The sequence below is a fragment of the Leuresthes tenuis genome, unplaced genomic scaffold (genome assembly GCF_036924035.1).
Source record: "Leuresthes tenuis unplaced genomic scaffold, fLeuTen1.0.hap1 SCAF_5, whole genome shotgun sequence".
NCBI classification, from domain to species: domain Eukaryota; kingdom Metazoa; phylum Chordata; class Actinopteri; order Atheriniformes; family Atherinopsidae; genus Leuresthes; species Leuresthes tenuis.
The window spans coordinates 28,729,616-28,745,782 of NW_027325359.1; the positions used below are offsets into that span (position 1 = coordinate 28,729,616).

Genomic DNA, 16,167 nt, shown 5'->3' on the forward strand with positions numbered 1-16,167 from the left:
AAAACTCCACAAAGTAACTCTTCCTTTTTTGTTTTCATTCTGACACAGCAATCTCTCTTTGAAAACACTTTATTAAAACGGTCAGTGGTCAAAACAAGTGGGAGCTTCCCATAAAAGACTGTTGAATGAACTTTACGGTGTGAAGTCAAAGGTTCTGGTCGCAGGGAGGCCAATTAAATCGTTCAACACATTAATTCAAATCAATGGAAAGTCACACTGTTACTGCTGCTTTAAAGGGCAACCCTGTTAGCAATCCAGTGATGGGAGGCATTTACATAAACTGCGGATAAGCACATATGAAAATCAGGAAAAGTCACATTCTAGTTGGGGTACTAAAAAAACCTATTCCAAAGGTTTCCCTGTTTGTTTCTTTTTATCTTCAACTTTCCTAAATCTATTAAATAAAGGAAGCCAGTTGGAATTTAGCCCCCAAAAATATAGGAATTTTACAATGGTAACAAGTATGTTTCCCTAAAAATATTGGTACTTCAAAGACTAAATAAAACGTTACATTTTGTATTTTCTAACAGTATCTAGTATGAAGAGTTTGGTATACACAACCATCTGCCAGTGCTGTGTGCTAATCTGGAACATCTCAACATCAGCCACTAAAAGTCCTATATTTCAATTTTCAGTACAAACACACCGAGGTCAGATGCGATATTCACATCCAAGTATTTTATAGTTTTCAGGGTCTAAGAATTAGTGAGAAATACTAGTTGTATGTTTGATGTACTGGTACTCACTTTCTAGAGTTTCAGAAAAGATGTGTACGGTTGTGTTTTACAACCACATATGAGAGGTGAACTATGTCATTACGAAATGCTTCGGCTTCCTACCAAAGCGAGCCCTCCTCTCCGTCTGTGCTGCTGGAATTTGAACGACTGACCCGAAGGCATAAGCCGAGTCATCTCATATTCCGCCATCTGTTTGTTCCAAATCTGAAGAAGAATAATACTGGGCCTCTGAAACCAGCCAAACTTTCACACTTCGCTCAGAAGCCAAGTATAGCAGTACTGAAGCCAACATCCAGTCTCTGCTTTCACAGTCTGCCTTGTACTGTAGCTCCAGCTGGGAGCTCTTCAAATCAAAGCACAATCAGCTCTCCTGTCTCTCTTTCCAACACTGGTATTTCCTTTCTCACTTCTCCATCACTTTACCTCGTTCTACCATATTCATGGACTTTGTGCACCTTATTTTTGGTCTTTTCTCTTTTAAAATGCAGGAGCATGGGTTTCAGCTCTTATTAACAAACAGGACAGGAAGTCATGGTTTGGGAACAGGGAGCTGACAAGTCCAAATATGGAGGAAGCCATTCTGTCTAACAAAAACTACAGCTTAGGGCTTGGGTTGCCTTTAAAAATGACCAATTCCAAAGTATTTGATTTGACATAAATGTGGTAAATGAACAAAAAGTGCAAGAAAGCAAGAACTTCTTTCATTTCTTCCAACAGACCGTGACAAATATGTTGAATTTTACAGAATATTTGTCAGAAAAAAGGGCAAGTTGTATCACTTATGTACTTAAAAATGAGTTTCAAACTAAAAAGTCCACATATCTTTCGCTTGATGTCTTTGTAAAGCAGTACTTTAGATTGCTGCACCTATTCATGACACCTCTGTTGGGCGATAAAACAGCGATAAATAGTTTAAGGACAGATCTGGGCTAGAACGATAACAAGACCTCAATGGTACCAAGTACTGTATGCTCTATTCAAAAGACATCCATGAACATCTCAGCGTAGTATTACAACATGTTGATTTATTTCCGTTTTTTTCCTCAACAATGTGTGCAGAGGGTTAGGATTAGGAGCTCCATCTTGTGCCTACGATCGTCACTTTCTTTATCAAAACCAAATGTTTCCAGATCTTTTAGACATTCATTCATAAACAGGAAGAGCTGAGAACCTTTTCACTGAGCCTCGTCTTTAAACACAAACATTTGTTATGTGTGAAACTTGGACTGGCCGGGGTAAACGGGGCTGGAAGCCAAAAGAAAGACAAAAAAACGTCTGGGAAGATAGACAGAGGGGCCCATGTGAGAAAATGCCTGAGAGAGAGGATCTATTTGACCGCTGATCTCTCTGGTTCTCACCCGAGCCTTCACTCCGCTGCTCGTCCACTGTGGTGTGTACTAAACAGGAAGCTGAAAGCTGAGACAAAAATGACTGGACGCCTCTGTGTCGGTGTCTGTCATACAGACACTTCACAACATAGTTAGATTTATGATCCATTAAACACTTTAATGATAGCTGGGTTAAAGACTAATGCAAAACAGAAGAAAATAAAACGATCTGCCACAAAAAATGTCTAAAGTAACAACAGATGTTAATCATGTAAGTCTTTATAACACCAGCTCAAGCTCTTAAGACTGATAGTGGTCGTTAAGCCTGTTTAGTATTAAAGAAACGATGACTAATGAGCCTGATAGATTGAGTCATTCGAGACACAAGCAACATGTTAATAAGTTGGCTTTAGAAAGTGCTGCTAAGTGTATTCTGCATCTAATATTCACGCAAAGCTTAGATGACGAGGCATCATCTCCAGCTCTGTCCTTAACACATGACTTTAGCATCAATGTTTACCTACATTTATACATGTATTACCTAAAGTTTTTAACCTCTTTTGCTTAAGGTCAAAATATCTTGAATAATTAATTTTTTATTTCTTTTTTTTTTTTTTTTTTTAATCCCTGTTGCTGCCAAAAACAGGAAGTGCCTGTTAACAGAGTCAATGCCTTATTCGGTGTCTGTATTATATACTTTACAGCCCCACCCCCCCTCAAAAAAAACAAAACAAGTAACAGTTGTATTTTAGGAGGATACGTCTTCTCGTATGACACCCAGGGGGGAAGCCGGACAGTTCAGCAAGACAGACGCATAGTTGAGTACCGAGGAGACCCAGAACAAGAGCAACCTTTTCCTGTCAGTGGAAACTTGCAATATTTCCCACTTTAGCTTTATTTTAAAGAATCTGCGTAGTGCACAGATCAATCAGACTACATATGTGAGACCGCTCTAAAGGACAAGCCGAGTAAAATCTGTGTTATTATAACTCCAGCTCACACAGTTTAACATGTCAACATGTTGATAAGATGTGTCACTGCGTATCCAGGAGTTACTGATTAAAAATAGTGGAAATCTAGATTGCTCTCAGAACTATTTTCACATTCTTTCCCACTGAGCAACAGCGTAGGAGGTGTTAAAGCCAGGCCACACAGGACAGCACCTCACTGCAGACACTACTTTTCAAATTATCAACTTGTCATCCTTAGCGGCTGAGTGTGCTGGATGCCAGACATATTTTACCTGTTGTCAACTTGCTCTTCTAACCCGAGTGGTTGGCAGAAAAATATGCAGGTGTGAATGCAGTGAACGCACAAGATTTCTCAGACTTACCAACAACCATCAATGTGAACTCAAACCCCCTTTTCACAGACTTCCGATACACCTGGTTGGGGAGGTTGGCGAAGCCCACGTAGCCCTCCAAGTTCCGCTGCTGAGAGAAAACATAAAAAAAATGCAATTTTTGTCAATGCATTCATTAAATAACACGCAGGAATAACAAACAGACACACTCTCAATCTAGTATCTGCTCACATATAGCGCCGGGAAAGCATCAATTAGGCTAAACCAGCATATAAATGAATGTAAACACAAACTCTTCTGCAGTGATATTCGAAGCATGCTTGTAAGCGAATGCAAGGAGGAAAAAAAAGAAGTTAGCAATGCAAACAACAAGTGGCAAAAATCTTTTTTTAAAACCTACAATTAGCATTTTTCTGCCTTGCAGTGACAGAGTCCCTTTGTAGTGAAGTGCAGCTGGGATGAATACAAGAGGGGAAGGAGGTTGTTTTAAGGGGAAAAGAGGTGAGAGAAATAACAGGCTTTTCCTAGACAGTGTGGAAAGACAAAGTCAATCCAAACAAGGTCTGACAAACACGAAAAAGAAGCCCTTTCACCAGAGAACAAATGCAGAAATGTGAAGTTAAATGGATGAAGACGAGACACAAAAAGAAACAACAAAAACCCTACGTGCTCAATCACATCCATCGTCCCTCTTGCATGAAAGCTTGTGGGGAAACCAGCTGCTTTCTTTTTACCGTCAACATATCTCTTCATCCCTTTCTCCGCTCCCCATCTCCTCCCTCTTCCTCTCTATCTCCCAGCCTGCTGTCGTGATAACACCCCCCTCCAATCACCATGCACTGTCCTGCACGCCACATGAGGCAAACACAATTGATTGATTTCTGGCCTCTCAGGCTCTGTCATGCATGGCACAGATGGAAATCTGCAACACAGACAGCTCTGCCGATAGGCAGAGTTTAAAACTACCCGCTGCCGAAGTCGACACCAACTCAAACTCTACAGTGTGACTCAGCGGCCAGTTGTGAAAATAAAGCGTTCAATTCTGCAGATGAGCCTTACTGCCTTGATTTGTCACACCCCATCTGGTGTAACCAGAATAGAAAATCTGTATTTCCATTATTAAAGGTTGTAAAATGACCTTTTCACCTTGACTCGACAAACATCAGAGAAAAGACTGACAGGAAACATGGGTGAGGGGTGGAGGTATGACAAAACATTTCTCGGATGTTTCATTCTTGACGTAATTCACTGAAGAAAATGTAGATTAGTCAGCCATGAAAATAACTGCGAGACGCTGTCCTAATGCTGATCTTTTGTCTGTTATGAACTAACCAAGAACTAATGCCGGGGAAAAGATCCTCCAACAGGACCAAAGGTCAAAGGGAACAAGTTAAAAGTTCAGCAGGTAAATACAGGTAAATCTGTCCCACCAGAAACTTTGTATTCACACTGATCGCCTCTCTATGTTATGTGGAAGCAGAACTTCCAACCTTTGAGATAACAACCAACATGCTCCACAATTTGATTTGCAGAGAAGAAAAAATCATGTTTACAAATCAGTGTCCACTGTGAATATCATTAAGACAGTCAAAATGTAACGTATATCGTATTAGTCCGACCAAATCAAGCTTTTTTTCAAAACCAGACCAACATTCCCTGATTATGCTGTTGGGGATCAAATCACTCTTGAATATAATCACTCAACCAGACTCAAATGGGCCTAGGTGCTGGGCACATGTTCACAAAGTCGCATCTTATAGTAAAAACAGCCAAAATGCCAATAAAGCTGCTCTCATTCACAAATTTGACCATTTTGTCATTGTGGTCACAAATTGTGACTGAAAATAAGCCCACTTGTGGTCACTTAAAGCATTTCCGGGCTGTGGCTCTGCTTTAATAAAAGCCTGATTTTATATAATCTGACAAAAACACAATTAAAGTAACTGAAGACAACATCTGTGCAGTGAATTTGGCTACTCTGACATGTAAGCTGAAAGTCACAAGTAGCAGAATGGCTTGAATGTTGTCTTGCACAATCAACACTTTAGTTAATAACTTGATTTCCCTCCTGTGCATGTATATTCGGACAAAGAAATTTGTCTGACTAACTGGCCAAGTCGAGCTGTAACCGTAACTCGAGCTGCTCGACTCTGCTTCACATGGGATGACTGTGTCGTCCTGTAACTGCAACTTCTTGAGGGGGAAGCAAAAAACTACCAAAAACTGATGGTTGGTAAGTGTCCAGCATCAGCCTAACGCCACATTACTACAGCTTGAGTGTGACATTCAGAAAATTGAAGGCAACTCACCAATATTAACACACAGACAGCAGCAAGAGAGAAATATAATCTGTTAAGCTCATCAATACTCTGATGGACACAGCTCGACAGCAAGCCTACTCTGAACAGGCCTGAGGCACTTTCCACTGTTTCCATGTTTGATCCACCCACATCTGAGCTCTCAGCATGTTACATAAGGTGCCATCTCTGATGGTCAGTGTACTTTCCTGGAGCTGCAAATGTGGGTAGAGCATATAGCATAGCCTGCAAGGCAGGTCTTTTATCTGTTGAGAAGAAATTATAAGAGTCAGTATTTAGTTACAACAAAGCTGTGAGGGTTTGAATGCAGGAGGAGAGTCTGTGAGTCAGATTACATGAGGGTATGCATGTGCAAGTGTGAGTGCATTATAAATGCTGTTATGAATATAAGGGTTCACAGAGACTTACAGAGACTAGCACACGCTTGAAATATCTCATTCATAGCTTCATGATTATTGCATCCACAAAAGAAAGTGACCAACAGGCAGAGCAGCTGGTGCTGGACTTAGTAGAGGGAAGTAATGGGGGATGAAAGAAAGGAAGGCTAGTCAGTCCATAGCATTCATATGAACCCCTCCCCCAGTGCACCCAGTGGTGATAGTAGCAGCCTGGCTCACTGACATCATCTGCATTACCGAGCCCTGAGCCCCCCTTCAGGCACGCAGCAGCTGATCCTTTGGTCTCTATCAGCTGTTTTCATCTTTGATTCCTTACATATCGATCATTAATTATGTGGTAAATACTGCATCACCAAATAGTGCAGAGAGAGAGCAGAAATCAGCGACTGTGTTGTTGCTCTTTTGCTATCTTTAGTACCGCTATCTCCATCTCCACACTTATATATGACACTATGGAAACGTCACTGCTGATCACATCCGATTTTATCACAGAGATGCAGTATGACTACAATGTGTGCGATGAGTTTGGTCAGCAAGTGACTACCCTAAAAAAAACAAAAAAAAACAAAGCAGGTGACAAACATGGAACGATTACTTACTGGGCCTACAGGGTGAAGGAACACCCTGTAAGCCCAGTAAGCTGAGTTGGTCTGATATGGACAATTTTGAGATAACCAATTTATTGTTTCTGATTAGACTGTGGACGTCTGCCTCACAAAGTGGGATTGACCCCGAGTTGTTGCGGTCAGTTTCAGAGCCTCAATGTGAGTATTCATGGCCAGTAAACATGTGTTCTTCTGTCAAGAAAAAGGGAGCTGTGCCCACGCATGTAGCCCAGAGTACAGCACCCACATTGATAATAGGCATGTCCATTCAGGTGTTGCGTTTCCATCAACGCCAACTAGACCTGAAGCCGATAAATCCCTGTGACTACTACAGAGAAGTTTACGTATAAATAACATGCCACTTTTAGCACTTTTGACATGTCGTTTATACGCATTTTAAACTTTTGTCGTGTTGATTTAAGCTGTCAAATGGTTAAGATTAGGGCACAGTATGGTGGAGGGTCTCCTCCTATCACGGTACAAATCATTAAAATGACCGTAAAATGGTTGGGGTTAGGGAGGGTAAAAGCACAGGAGAAGGACGTCATTTCCTCTAAATACGTAGCATGAAATTACACGCTAAAGTACAAAAAACATGCCAGATGACTTTGCGTGCAATAAGTAGGCCTTTTCATGAGACCAGGCTGCAAAGTCAGATGTTAGCAGCTGTAAGCTGCCCCCTATTTTAAACCAATGTAATAAGATTTAGAAGAAACAAAACTGACTAAAACTAAACCAGTCAGCAAAACAAGATAAATAGCTTCAAACAGGTGCAAAATTATCAAAAATATATTTCCTTTAGGAACTAGTGTTGCTAACTGTGAAACATGTTGTATTTCTCATCCGTGTGGCAGTCAAAGGATTCAGATCTGTGGTTACAATTACATACTTTAACTGTTCACATAGTCAAAACAAGAATTTATCAGAGTCCATCTCTTTTCCCACTGCAGCGGGCTATAATTGAAACCAGACCAAGTCCCTCCTGATACGTGCTGTTCTGTAGGGAACCCTCGAGCTAGCTTCCGTTCATACATCACAGACATTTAGGATATATCCTAATGATGTGGTCTAAAGAGTACATTTAGCACACAAAGTGCAACATTCAGCTAGCAAAAATATTATATGCCTAAATTAACAGCAAGATATAGTTTTTTCCGGAAGGTGTGAGTGATGGTTTATTCAAAATATCTTAAATAATCTTTGTAAAGATCTCAAAGTCTGAACAAGCCGGGACAAAGACACAGGCCCAGGTGGAAGAAGGGTATTTTAGTTAAGCCTGTACTATCGGCTTCGTCAAAGCAACAGTTATTGGTCTCTTTTAAGGAGAAATTGACTTACAGCGATACTGGGAACCGCAGTCTCTGGTCGCTCGATCATGCTGCTGCCGTACTGTCACCACCCAGCTTGCAACGGACACTCACCGAGGCATACAACGACCAACGTCTGAGAGAATGACGGAGCGGAGAGAGCAACGCTGCCTTCCCCACTAAAACCACCGTTTATTGTTGACAAAAGGAAACAAAATACGTGTGGAAATGAATGAATGAGGTTAAATTACATATGGCCGCTGACGGATACTACACGCAGATGAACCACAGTGAAGAAAAAGGCTCCAACGGCTGTTTTTCTTCGAGAGGAACACTGACGTCATTTATACAAGGCTACATCCGGTCAATACTTTCAGTATAAGACTAATCATATTATATTATATTATATCATATTATATTATATTATATTATATTATATTATATTATATTATATTATATTATATTATATTATATTATATTATATTATATTATATTATATCTGAAAATATAAAACATGCATTCACTGTACATAAATTATATTGGTAGACATGTTCCAGACGCAAATGGGCTTCAAAAGCAAATTATTGCACATCCACAAAGCTACTATCAACTAAGACATGTCTGTCTTTTATAGTAAAAACCATCAAATTACTTAAATTTACCCGACTCACATAGGGCCATTTCCAAAATATAGTTTGATTTTGGAGTATTGCCAAATATTAAAATATACTCAAGAAATTATTTTTGCTCATGGAGTCTGGATGGAGAACTTGAAAGGAAGGCTGGTTGGGGATCAAAGAACACCAACAGCAACTGTTTGCTAAAGCATTCCCCTTAAAGACATAATTGAATCATGGGCATTTATATCTTAACAGCTTATTATTCATTATTCTAACAGAGACAAGGATTATGTTATTTTTAAAGAATTCAACAACTGGCCTGATTGTATAAAAATTGCAATCTTTAAATGTACACAAAAATCTCCCATAAAGGCAAATATACAATAATAACAGCAGGTTATGGGGATGGATATAGGCCATTATATCTAAAATCAAGCTTAATGTACACTTTTTAAACTGCTCCCTCATTTCTTGACATACACAACAACCTCCTTGTGATAGTTACAGAACAAAGTTCACAAAATGGAAAACCACAGTCCGGTTTACAGAAATTACACAAAATAAACCAGTGTGATAATAAAAAGCATTGTACATGCTGATGTACAATAAAGTCTAAAATCTAAGACTTGTTAGGTTGATTAAAGTCTTGATAGAATCTGGAAATATGAACTCTTTTAATTAAAGTACACTGACTAACTTCCTGTCTGCGGTCAGCGCTTTCTTTTGAAATTGACACACCTTTTGGGGAACCTAGATCCTCCTGCCTATTGGTCAAACACAAACGTGATCGGCCCTGTGCATGTTTGTGGGGCGTTCATGTGCTGCACGCCAAAATGCGGTGCTTTCAAAGACTGTTGTGAACAGCAAAACCCCAAAACCACCTCAACGAACTAAAAAGAGAAAGCGTCCTAAATGATAAGAAATAGAATATGAAATTAAAGATTTTCTTGTTCTTACAAAGCCTGGCTAAAAGCCCTCTAAACCTCCATTTCCACGCTTCACTGTTTCAATGTTAATGCTTTGTTTTTGTAAGGGTCCTCTCAGCAAAAGTTTGGAAATCTCTCAGTTCTGTGTTCTACATTTTGTATCATAGCTGCATCTCATTTGGACTTTGGACTTTTTTCTAATTTCCATGGAATGAATTGAAACAGCTGATTTAAGTGAATCTAAAAGAAAAAATACTGAGCTGAAATACTCTGTAGACCAATAATTTTCCATCGCATACAAACAAATCATCATGAGAGGTAACATTAAATGCATCAGATTTCTAATTTGTGGACTTTTCTTGTTGTTTTTCCAACTAATAGCAGAACAACTAGTGATTTACGGTTTTAACTGTGATGGTTTGAGATTATACGTGCAATAGTGCACTCTAGTGCAAAGAAAAGCAACTGTCAATGTTGCTGCAAATTTCATCATGCAGCTGTACATATGTGTGAAAGGTAAAAATGTCTGGTTTGACATACTTTGCATGCTGCCATGAAACGAAATGCAGAACTTAGAAAGGAGAGATAGTCATACTTATGCTGAAAAAGACCCTCATAAAAACAGAGCGGTGGTGAAACAATGAGACAGGGAAAGGGCGGGAGGTTTATGGATATTGAATCTAATATTTTATTTCAAATAATTTTAAGTGTTTTCTCTTATGTTGTGCTTTACATTCAAAAGAGTGCAGAAAATAAATACTTTGTTTATTCATTAGCTCTCTCATTCTTTTGTTGCAAAGGATTTTTTAAATGATGAAACGATGCTTTGAAAGCAGGTTAATAACGTAAAAACTACAACCCCTAGTACTGGGGGACAGAGGGGAAAATCCGGTTTGGTCCAACGAGGATTAAGTCTCACAAGTGTTAGCTTTATTTTGACACCAAGATGGTTTACACAGAGTTTATAATTGCAGCGAAATACTCAATTCATTTTAGAGCAGGAAAACCAGAAAGACTCCTGGGGCTGACCAAGTTCAAATCCAATGGTCAGAGGCTAACCATTATTTAGCTAATTAGCTTTCAGAAGGAAATTTTATGTAATTTATGTACAGTTTATTTTATTTAATGTGGAATAAGAAACTCGATAAGATATCAAAAGTTCAGCGCTGAATTTCAAATTCTATAAGTTAGTATATCAGGCAAACTAGGTTTTGAATCTAATTTCAGTTATAACAGAAATTAAAGTAAATGCAATAATTTTGCTGCACTCAGTTAGCTTACACAGGCTAACATTAACCTCTACAACCATCGGGTCACACAGTGGGGGATAATTGTGACAAAGATTTAATATTCTATCTATAATCATTTTGAATGTTTTCTCTGATATTGTGCTTTATTTTTAAACCACAGAGAACATAAAATTAATATTTAGTTTGTTCTTCAGATCTCTTGTCCTTTAACCTTTTGTTAAATTAATCAAAAACTGATTAAACACATTCATACATTTGCTTTGACATAAGATTATGAACATAAAAACTTTAAAATCCAATTGTCAGAGGTTTCTTTGTAAAGGAAGACTGGCTAATATTTAGCTAATTAGCTTTCAGAAGGATTAGTTTTCACCTTTAGTACAGTTTCATTCATTTCACATGGAACAAGAAACTCAGAAATATATCAGTGTATAATTGAATTTTAAATTCTACTTTAGTAAATCAGGTAAACTGGGTTTAAAATCTGACTTCAGCTATTACACAAATGTAAGCAAATGCAATATTTTTTGCTGAGCTCAATTAGCCTATACAGGATAACATTAGCTTCAACAACCATCTGGTCACACAGTGGTGTATAATTGTGACAAAATCCCTGAATTATTGTGAACTAAGGGCAAGTGATCTTTTTTTATCCTCAGTTGATAAACTATGTATTTGCAAAATGGGTGTATCATTTCCTAAATTTAACAGTGCTAATGCTAGTGCTAGTTGACTTAGCTAGCACAACTCAAATGATCAGCTCTTCTAAAAGCTTGGCTAAAATCATGAAAATGTGAAATTATGTTAAAAGAGAATTGAAATTGATTGAAACTTGTTGTAGTAGTTGTTTTATCTTCCTCTACATAACTAATCTCATAATTAATACAATTTGAACCACAAGTAGTAAATAAATCCTTCTTATTTCATACAAGCCTACTTAACATTGTTTATGTTGAGGGACTTTCCAGGTTTAAAATAGATCCCCATAAATATGTAAAACAATAAGACATGTTGCGCTAAATGAACTTCCACGTATAATCGTTTTAATTTAAGAGAAACAAATTAGTAAGATAACACAGAAACAGGTGATTATTCTGTCAAAGTACATTACTTGTGTCAACAATTCAAAGCATAACAACTTAACTTTAGATAATATTAGAAAAGAAAGGTAAAAAGGTCTCTGCACAGTAACAAGTGCTGTAGCTCATAGCTTATACTCTGCTGATGACACAATGCGGAGTTGGAAGACATTACTCTTTTATAGTGAATAAACTTTATCAGGTCAGGTGAAATCACAATGTAAAGGTCTTTCACAGTGTTGCCGGTCTATATCAATAATAAAGAACTGTAACTCAAACACAATAATATTTCAAATACTGAGCAAGAGATGATCTCTGTACTACTCATTCAAGCAAATATAAGATATTGGAACATGTTATAGAAAGACAGAGCTTCCGTTTGGTTATAACTTCAGTAGTTGAAACATTAAACAGTTAAACTCCATGTCGGCTGGTATAGTGGGTATGTTGTTGACATGTTTACAGTGTGGAAGACTCTCCTTGAGCAGCTTTGTTGTCCAGGTATGTGATGAGCTCCTTCACCCACTGGTCTGAGGGTTTGACGCACAGCTGACGGCCCACCACTGTCTTCAGCCTGAAAGAAACAGGAGGAAGTTACATCAGTGGAATCAGGAGCAGATTTAGTGACGTTGGTGATGCGCTGCTGTAAGACTGTGCACTTACAAGATGGCGGCGTTGGAGCAGCGCTGACTGGTCTTGACGTAGCCAGACACTCTGTCTTTAGCTACTGGTTTGTTATTGAAGTTGAAGCAGCATTTCCTGGGGCCTGCACCGCGCATACCTGCAAACAAACAACAGCGAATGAACAAACTTCATATGACTCTCAAATTCATCATGTACCTCTTCTCTTTTGGTTCAATTTTTAATTTCCTTTCGGCTTGTGAGAGGCTGCAACAGGTACTGAAACTGGTACTGATATTTTTAGGTAAAGAGGTTGTGTTCTTTGTTCCTCTGAGCTAAGAATAACTCCTCTGCTTTTAAAGATACAGGCACTGATTGTGTTTGTTCTTGTAATTTGCTTTAATTCTTTATTGTTGACTTATATTTAAAGTATCTGCATACTTTCAGGGGATGCTCCACCATATCATGAGCTAATATTTTGGCCTTTGGCGACAAAATGTAATCTGATTACTGACCTGACCTGCACCTGTTTGGTGCTGCGCAGGGACTGAATGTAAAGTTTAAATTAAAACAAAGCTAAAACAGATCAAAAAGAGCAATCACTTTAACATTTTAGATCATAAGTCAATCCATTTATTTTTTGTGTCAATATTTTAAATAGTGCAGCTTTAATGGCCCAGTTATTAAAGTTAAAGCCACAGTGATATTTATGGACATAACTCTTTACTAAACTACAAGTAACCACTTTCACATTAAACATTTGAAATACTGTTTATGTAAATATATTGTCTCAAAACAACACTGATTCCTGCAACCTTCAAAACTGCAATAATCTAATAATTCTTTGTGTTTCCATATATGTCAGACTAATAAATGACTGGTTGAATAATCTAATAATTGATTGGTTGTTGGTTAAAATTGTTTCATAGAAAAGCTTTAATTACTTATAATGTTGGCTCAAAAATACAAATTTAAGCAGCCATTGAAGCTACACAAAAAGTTTTTGGGTGATTTAGTCTCCATCAGTTATGCCTTTCATCTTATAGATTTGAGGTATTGTTTTTGTAAAGGTGTCAGTTTGGCTGTTTTAACAGCTCGTGACTTTGCTATTTGTGCGTTTTTCTGAGCAGAGATATATTTTTGGTGAATTGGATCCTAACCTTACATTAGAACCGGAAAGGCATCCTCAAAACACACAACAGCTTAACTTCCAGTTTAAAAGTTGTTTGATTAAAGCCGCTACATGTCCAACATTTCTCTTAGCTTAGATCTTCGTCTTACCTTCAGTCAGAGCGATGACAGCCAGCATCAACACCAACACAGACAGAACGAGACGAGGAGAAGCCATTCCTGAGGTGTGAGTGGATTTTCTTCACAGTGCAGCAGTGGATTATAGTCTCAGCTCAGCTTTGTCAGTTTGTTGCCTGTGCTGTTGAACTGCACCTGCTTCCAGATTTATAGAGATCCAGCAAGTAGGGGAAGACCCCTCGTTCCATTATGGGACAATGGCATCTCACTTTGTGTCTGTGGGATTGCCGTGTGGGAGTTTTTGTTGCGTGGGTTATTTCATGTGAGTAATTAGTCCATGTCACTTCCTTGTGTGAGCTAATGAAACTAAAATGAGGAAGCAGTTTTTTTAGCTGTGGTTTCCCTATGAATTACACTGTACTTGAGTGATGTGACCAAAACTATTTGACTCGCTGTGTGTTGCTCTCACAGCTACTGTCACATGGTGTGCTGCTGTTCTGACATTATGGCCCTTTTCCAGCTGTCAACTGTGAATACTGTGCGCCTCAGTGCAAACAAGTGCTGGCAACCTGTCATAATATGCATTATTAAACATACTGGAAAGAGATTGAAAGGCCCATTTTCATGATTTGATACATACTGAGCAAAGACAGAACAAAGACTGTGTAAATAAAAAAATCCCAAATTGATGAGAAAAATTCCAGTCAGTAATAACTTCATGTGATTAAACAAGAAGAGGGATTCAGGCCTGAGTCAAGGAGCCACAGCAACAATAACTTGATTGATTGCTTTGTAATACAGTGGAAGTAACACACAGCGGTAAAAACAGTTTGGGTATTGTCAAGGTTTTTCACATGGATTCTTGTGATTAAGCACAACATTCATAACATCTGTGTGAAGATGAAGGTTTTCTACTCACCGACCAGACTGAATCAGTCATTTCAAATCTGAGGGGTAAGACACTCATTTTCTTTTAAAATTAGGGATAGATATCCAGATTTTTACACCTTATTTACACCTGGTATTAAAGAACAATTCTGGTTTATCTAAACCCGATATATATCTACATTTACTGTGGTTGGTATGCATGCTAACATCCATACCAAGATAGGTTATTTGAACATTGAGATCTGATTTAGCCATGTTTTACTTTCATACCAGGCTATTAAATAGTTTTCAGTGGTTTAGATTTAGAACGTTAACATGTTTGATAGATTAAGACTTTTATTGTCACGTAGATTCAGGAAATACACAAACTTACTCTTCCGCATCTAACCCATCCAGGTTGGCACCTGTTGAACACACATGCACATGCACAGGGTCACACACTCATGGACACAAATACTAGAACAGTGGGCAGCCATTGTTGTCCTTGGGAGATTTTCTGCGGGTAAAAATGAAGAAATGTTGTGCATGTGTGCTTGTTCTTCTCTCTGTTAGCCCTGTGGACGGGTGGCCTGTCTGTACCCTGCCACTTGTCTTATGACAGCTGGGATTTAACTGGCTGGACCCTCCCTCTCACCACTTTTCAGCTGGTAAAGGATCCAGTTGCTCTCCAGGTTAAAGCCAGGAAACTACAAATAGACATTTGAGCGGTGGCTACAGTCCCTCGTTGCAGTGGGCCTGAGTTTGAGTCCGAGCTCGGTCCCTTCGCTGCAACCTCTTTCTGTCTGTCCCCATTTCCCTGTTAACCAACTTGAACTGTTTATCCAGCTGTTAGTTTGATATAATTTCAGTATGAAAGATATCTGTTAAATAAAACATGAAAATATTCATATAAAACTAGCAGCTAGTTCTTGCTTCTTATATAAAGTTAGCAGGTAGTTAGTGAGTATGCAAGTTAGCAGTAATGTCCCATCCCCCAAATAATGGATTGGTTGCTGCAATCTTCCATTATTCGGGCTGTCTGACCTCACTTTTCTGAGACCGTAAATGGTGCCCTGCAGAGTGATAGCTTATTTTGCTCATATGTCGAGTAAAACATATCAACCATCTTTTGGACATGTTAACCAGGTTACAGATTAGCTGAGGGGGGATTTTGAGCTGCTGTGCATTGACCACTGAGGAAAAGGGTCAACGGACGATGCAGTTAAATCAAATGGAATTAGATTAGATATGAAAAAATGTAATTTCTTCACAAGACTTCAACTAAAAATTACTTTAGAGTTTTCAACAATAGAAACAAACAATATAAAAACAGTTCTTAACTGGAGAAACTTCAGATTTAGGGGTCAGGGTTAAGGTCAAAAAGCAGCTGATCCTGCATGCCCCATAATGGTGCCGAAACTTTTACTCATCCTTTGCCACCTTTTGAAAAAATGTCCACATCTTCCAAACTCCACCAGTCTGCAAAGAGGACTTCCTAAATTCAAGCGGAAGTTGCTCTGTCAGGATAATTATGTCAGACCAAATGAAACTCCCCCACAG

The 16,167-nt window shown here is 38.6% G+C and overlaps 2 protein-coding genes across 5 annotated transcripts in view; both read right to left on the reverse strand.

Moving 5' to 3' along the window:
• septin15 (septin 15) overlaps window positions 1–8,323 on the reverse strand; it is a 38,703-nt gene extending 30,380 nt beyond the window's left edge. For 2 of the 4 annotated variants that reach the window (XM_072386573.1, XM_072386574.1), the window contains exons 1-2: window positions 8,028–8,323; window positions 3,399–3,498 (exon numbers count right to left, since the gene is read on the reverse strand). In XM_072386573.1, coding sequence (XP_072242674.1) covers window positions 3,399–3,498; window positions 8,028–8,066 — 139 coding nt within the window. In that variant the 5' untranslated portion in view covers window positions 8,067–8,323. The remainder of the gene's footprint in view (window positions 1–3,398; window positions 3,499–8,027) is intronic. The other 2 variants (XM_072386572.1, XM_072386571.1) reach the window with 2 other exon arrangements.
• Window positions 8,324–11,818: 3,495 nt separating this feature from the next.
• Window positions 11,819–14,036, reverse strand: LOC140306685 (monocyte chemotactic protein 1B-like). The gene is made up of 3 exons (XM_072385285.1): window positions 13,774–14,036; window positions 12,535–12,652; window positions 11,819–12,445 (listed from the first exon to the last, which is right to left on the reverse strand). Exons 1-3 carry the CDS (start codon window positions 13,838–13,840, stop codon window positions 12,331–12,333), a joined length of 300 nt encoding a protein of 99 aa, XP_072241386.1. The 5' UTR covers window positions 13,841–14,036; the 3' UTR covers window positions 11,819–12,330.
• Between the last annotated feature and the right edge of the window lie 2,131 nt (window positions 14,037–16,167).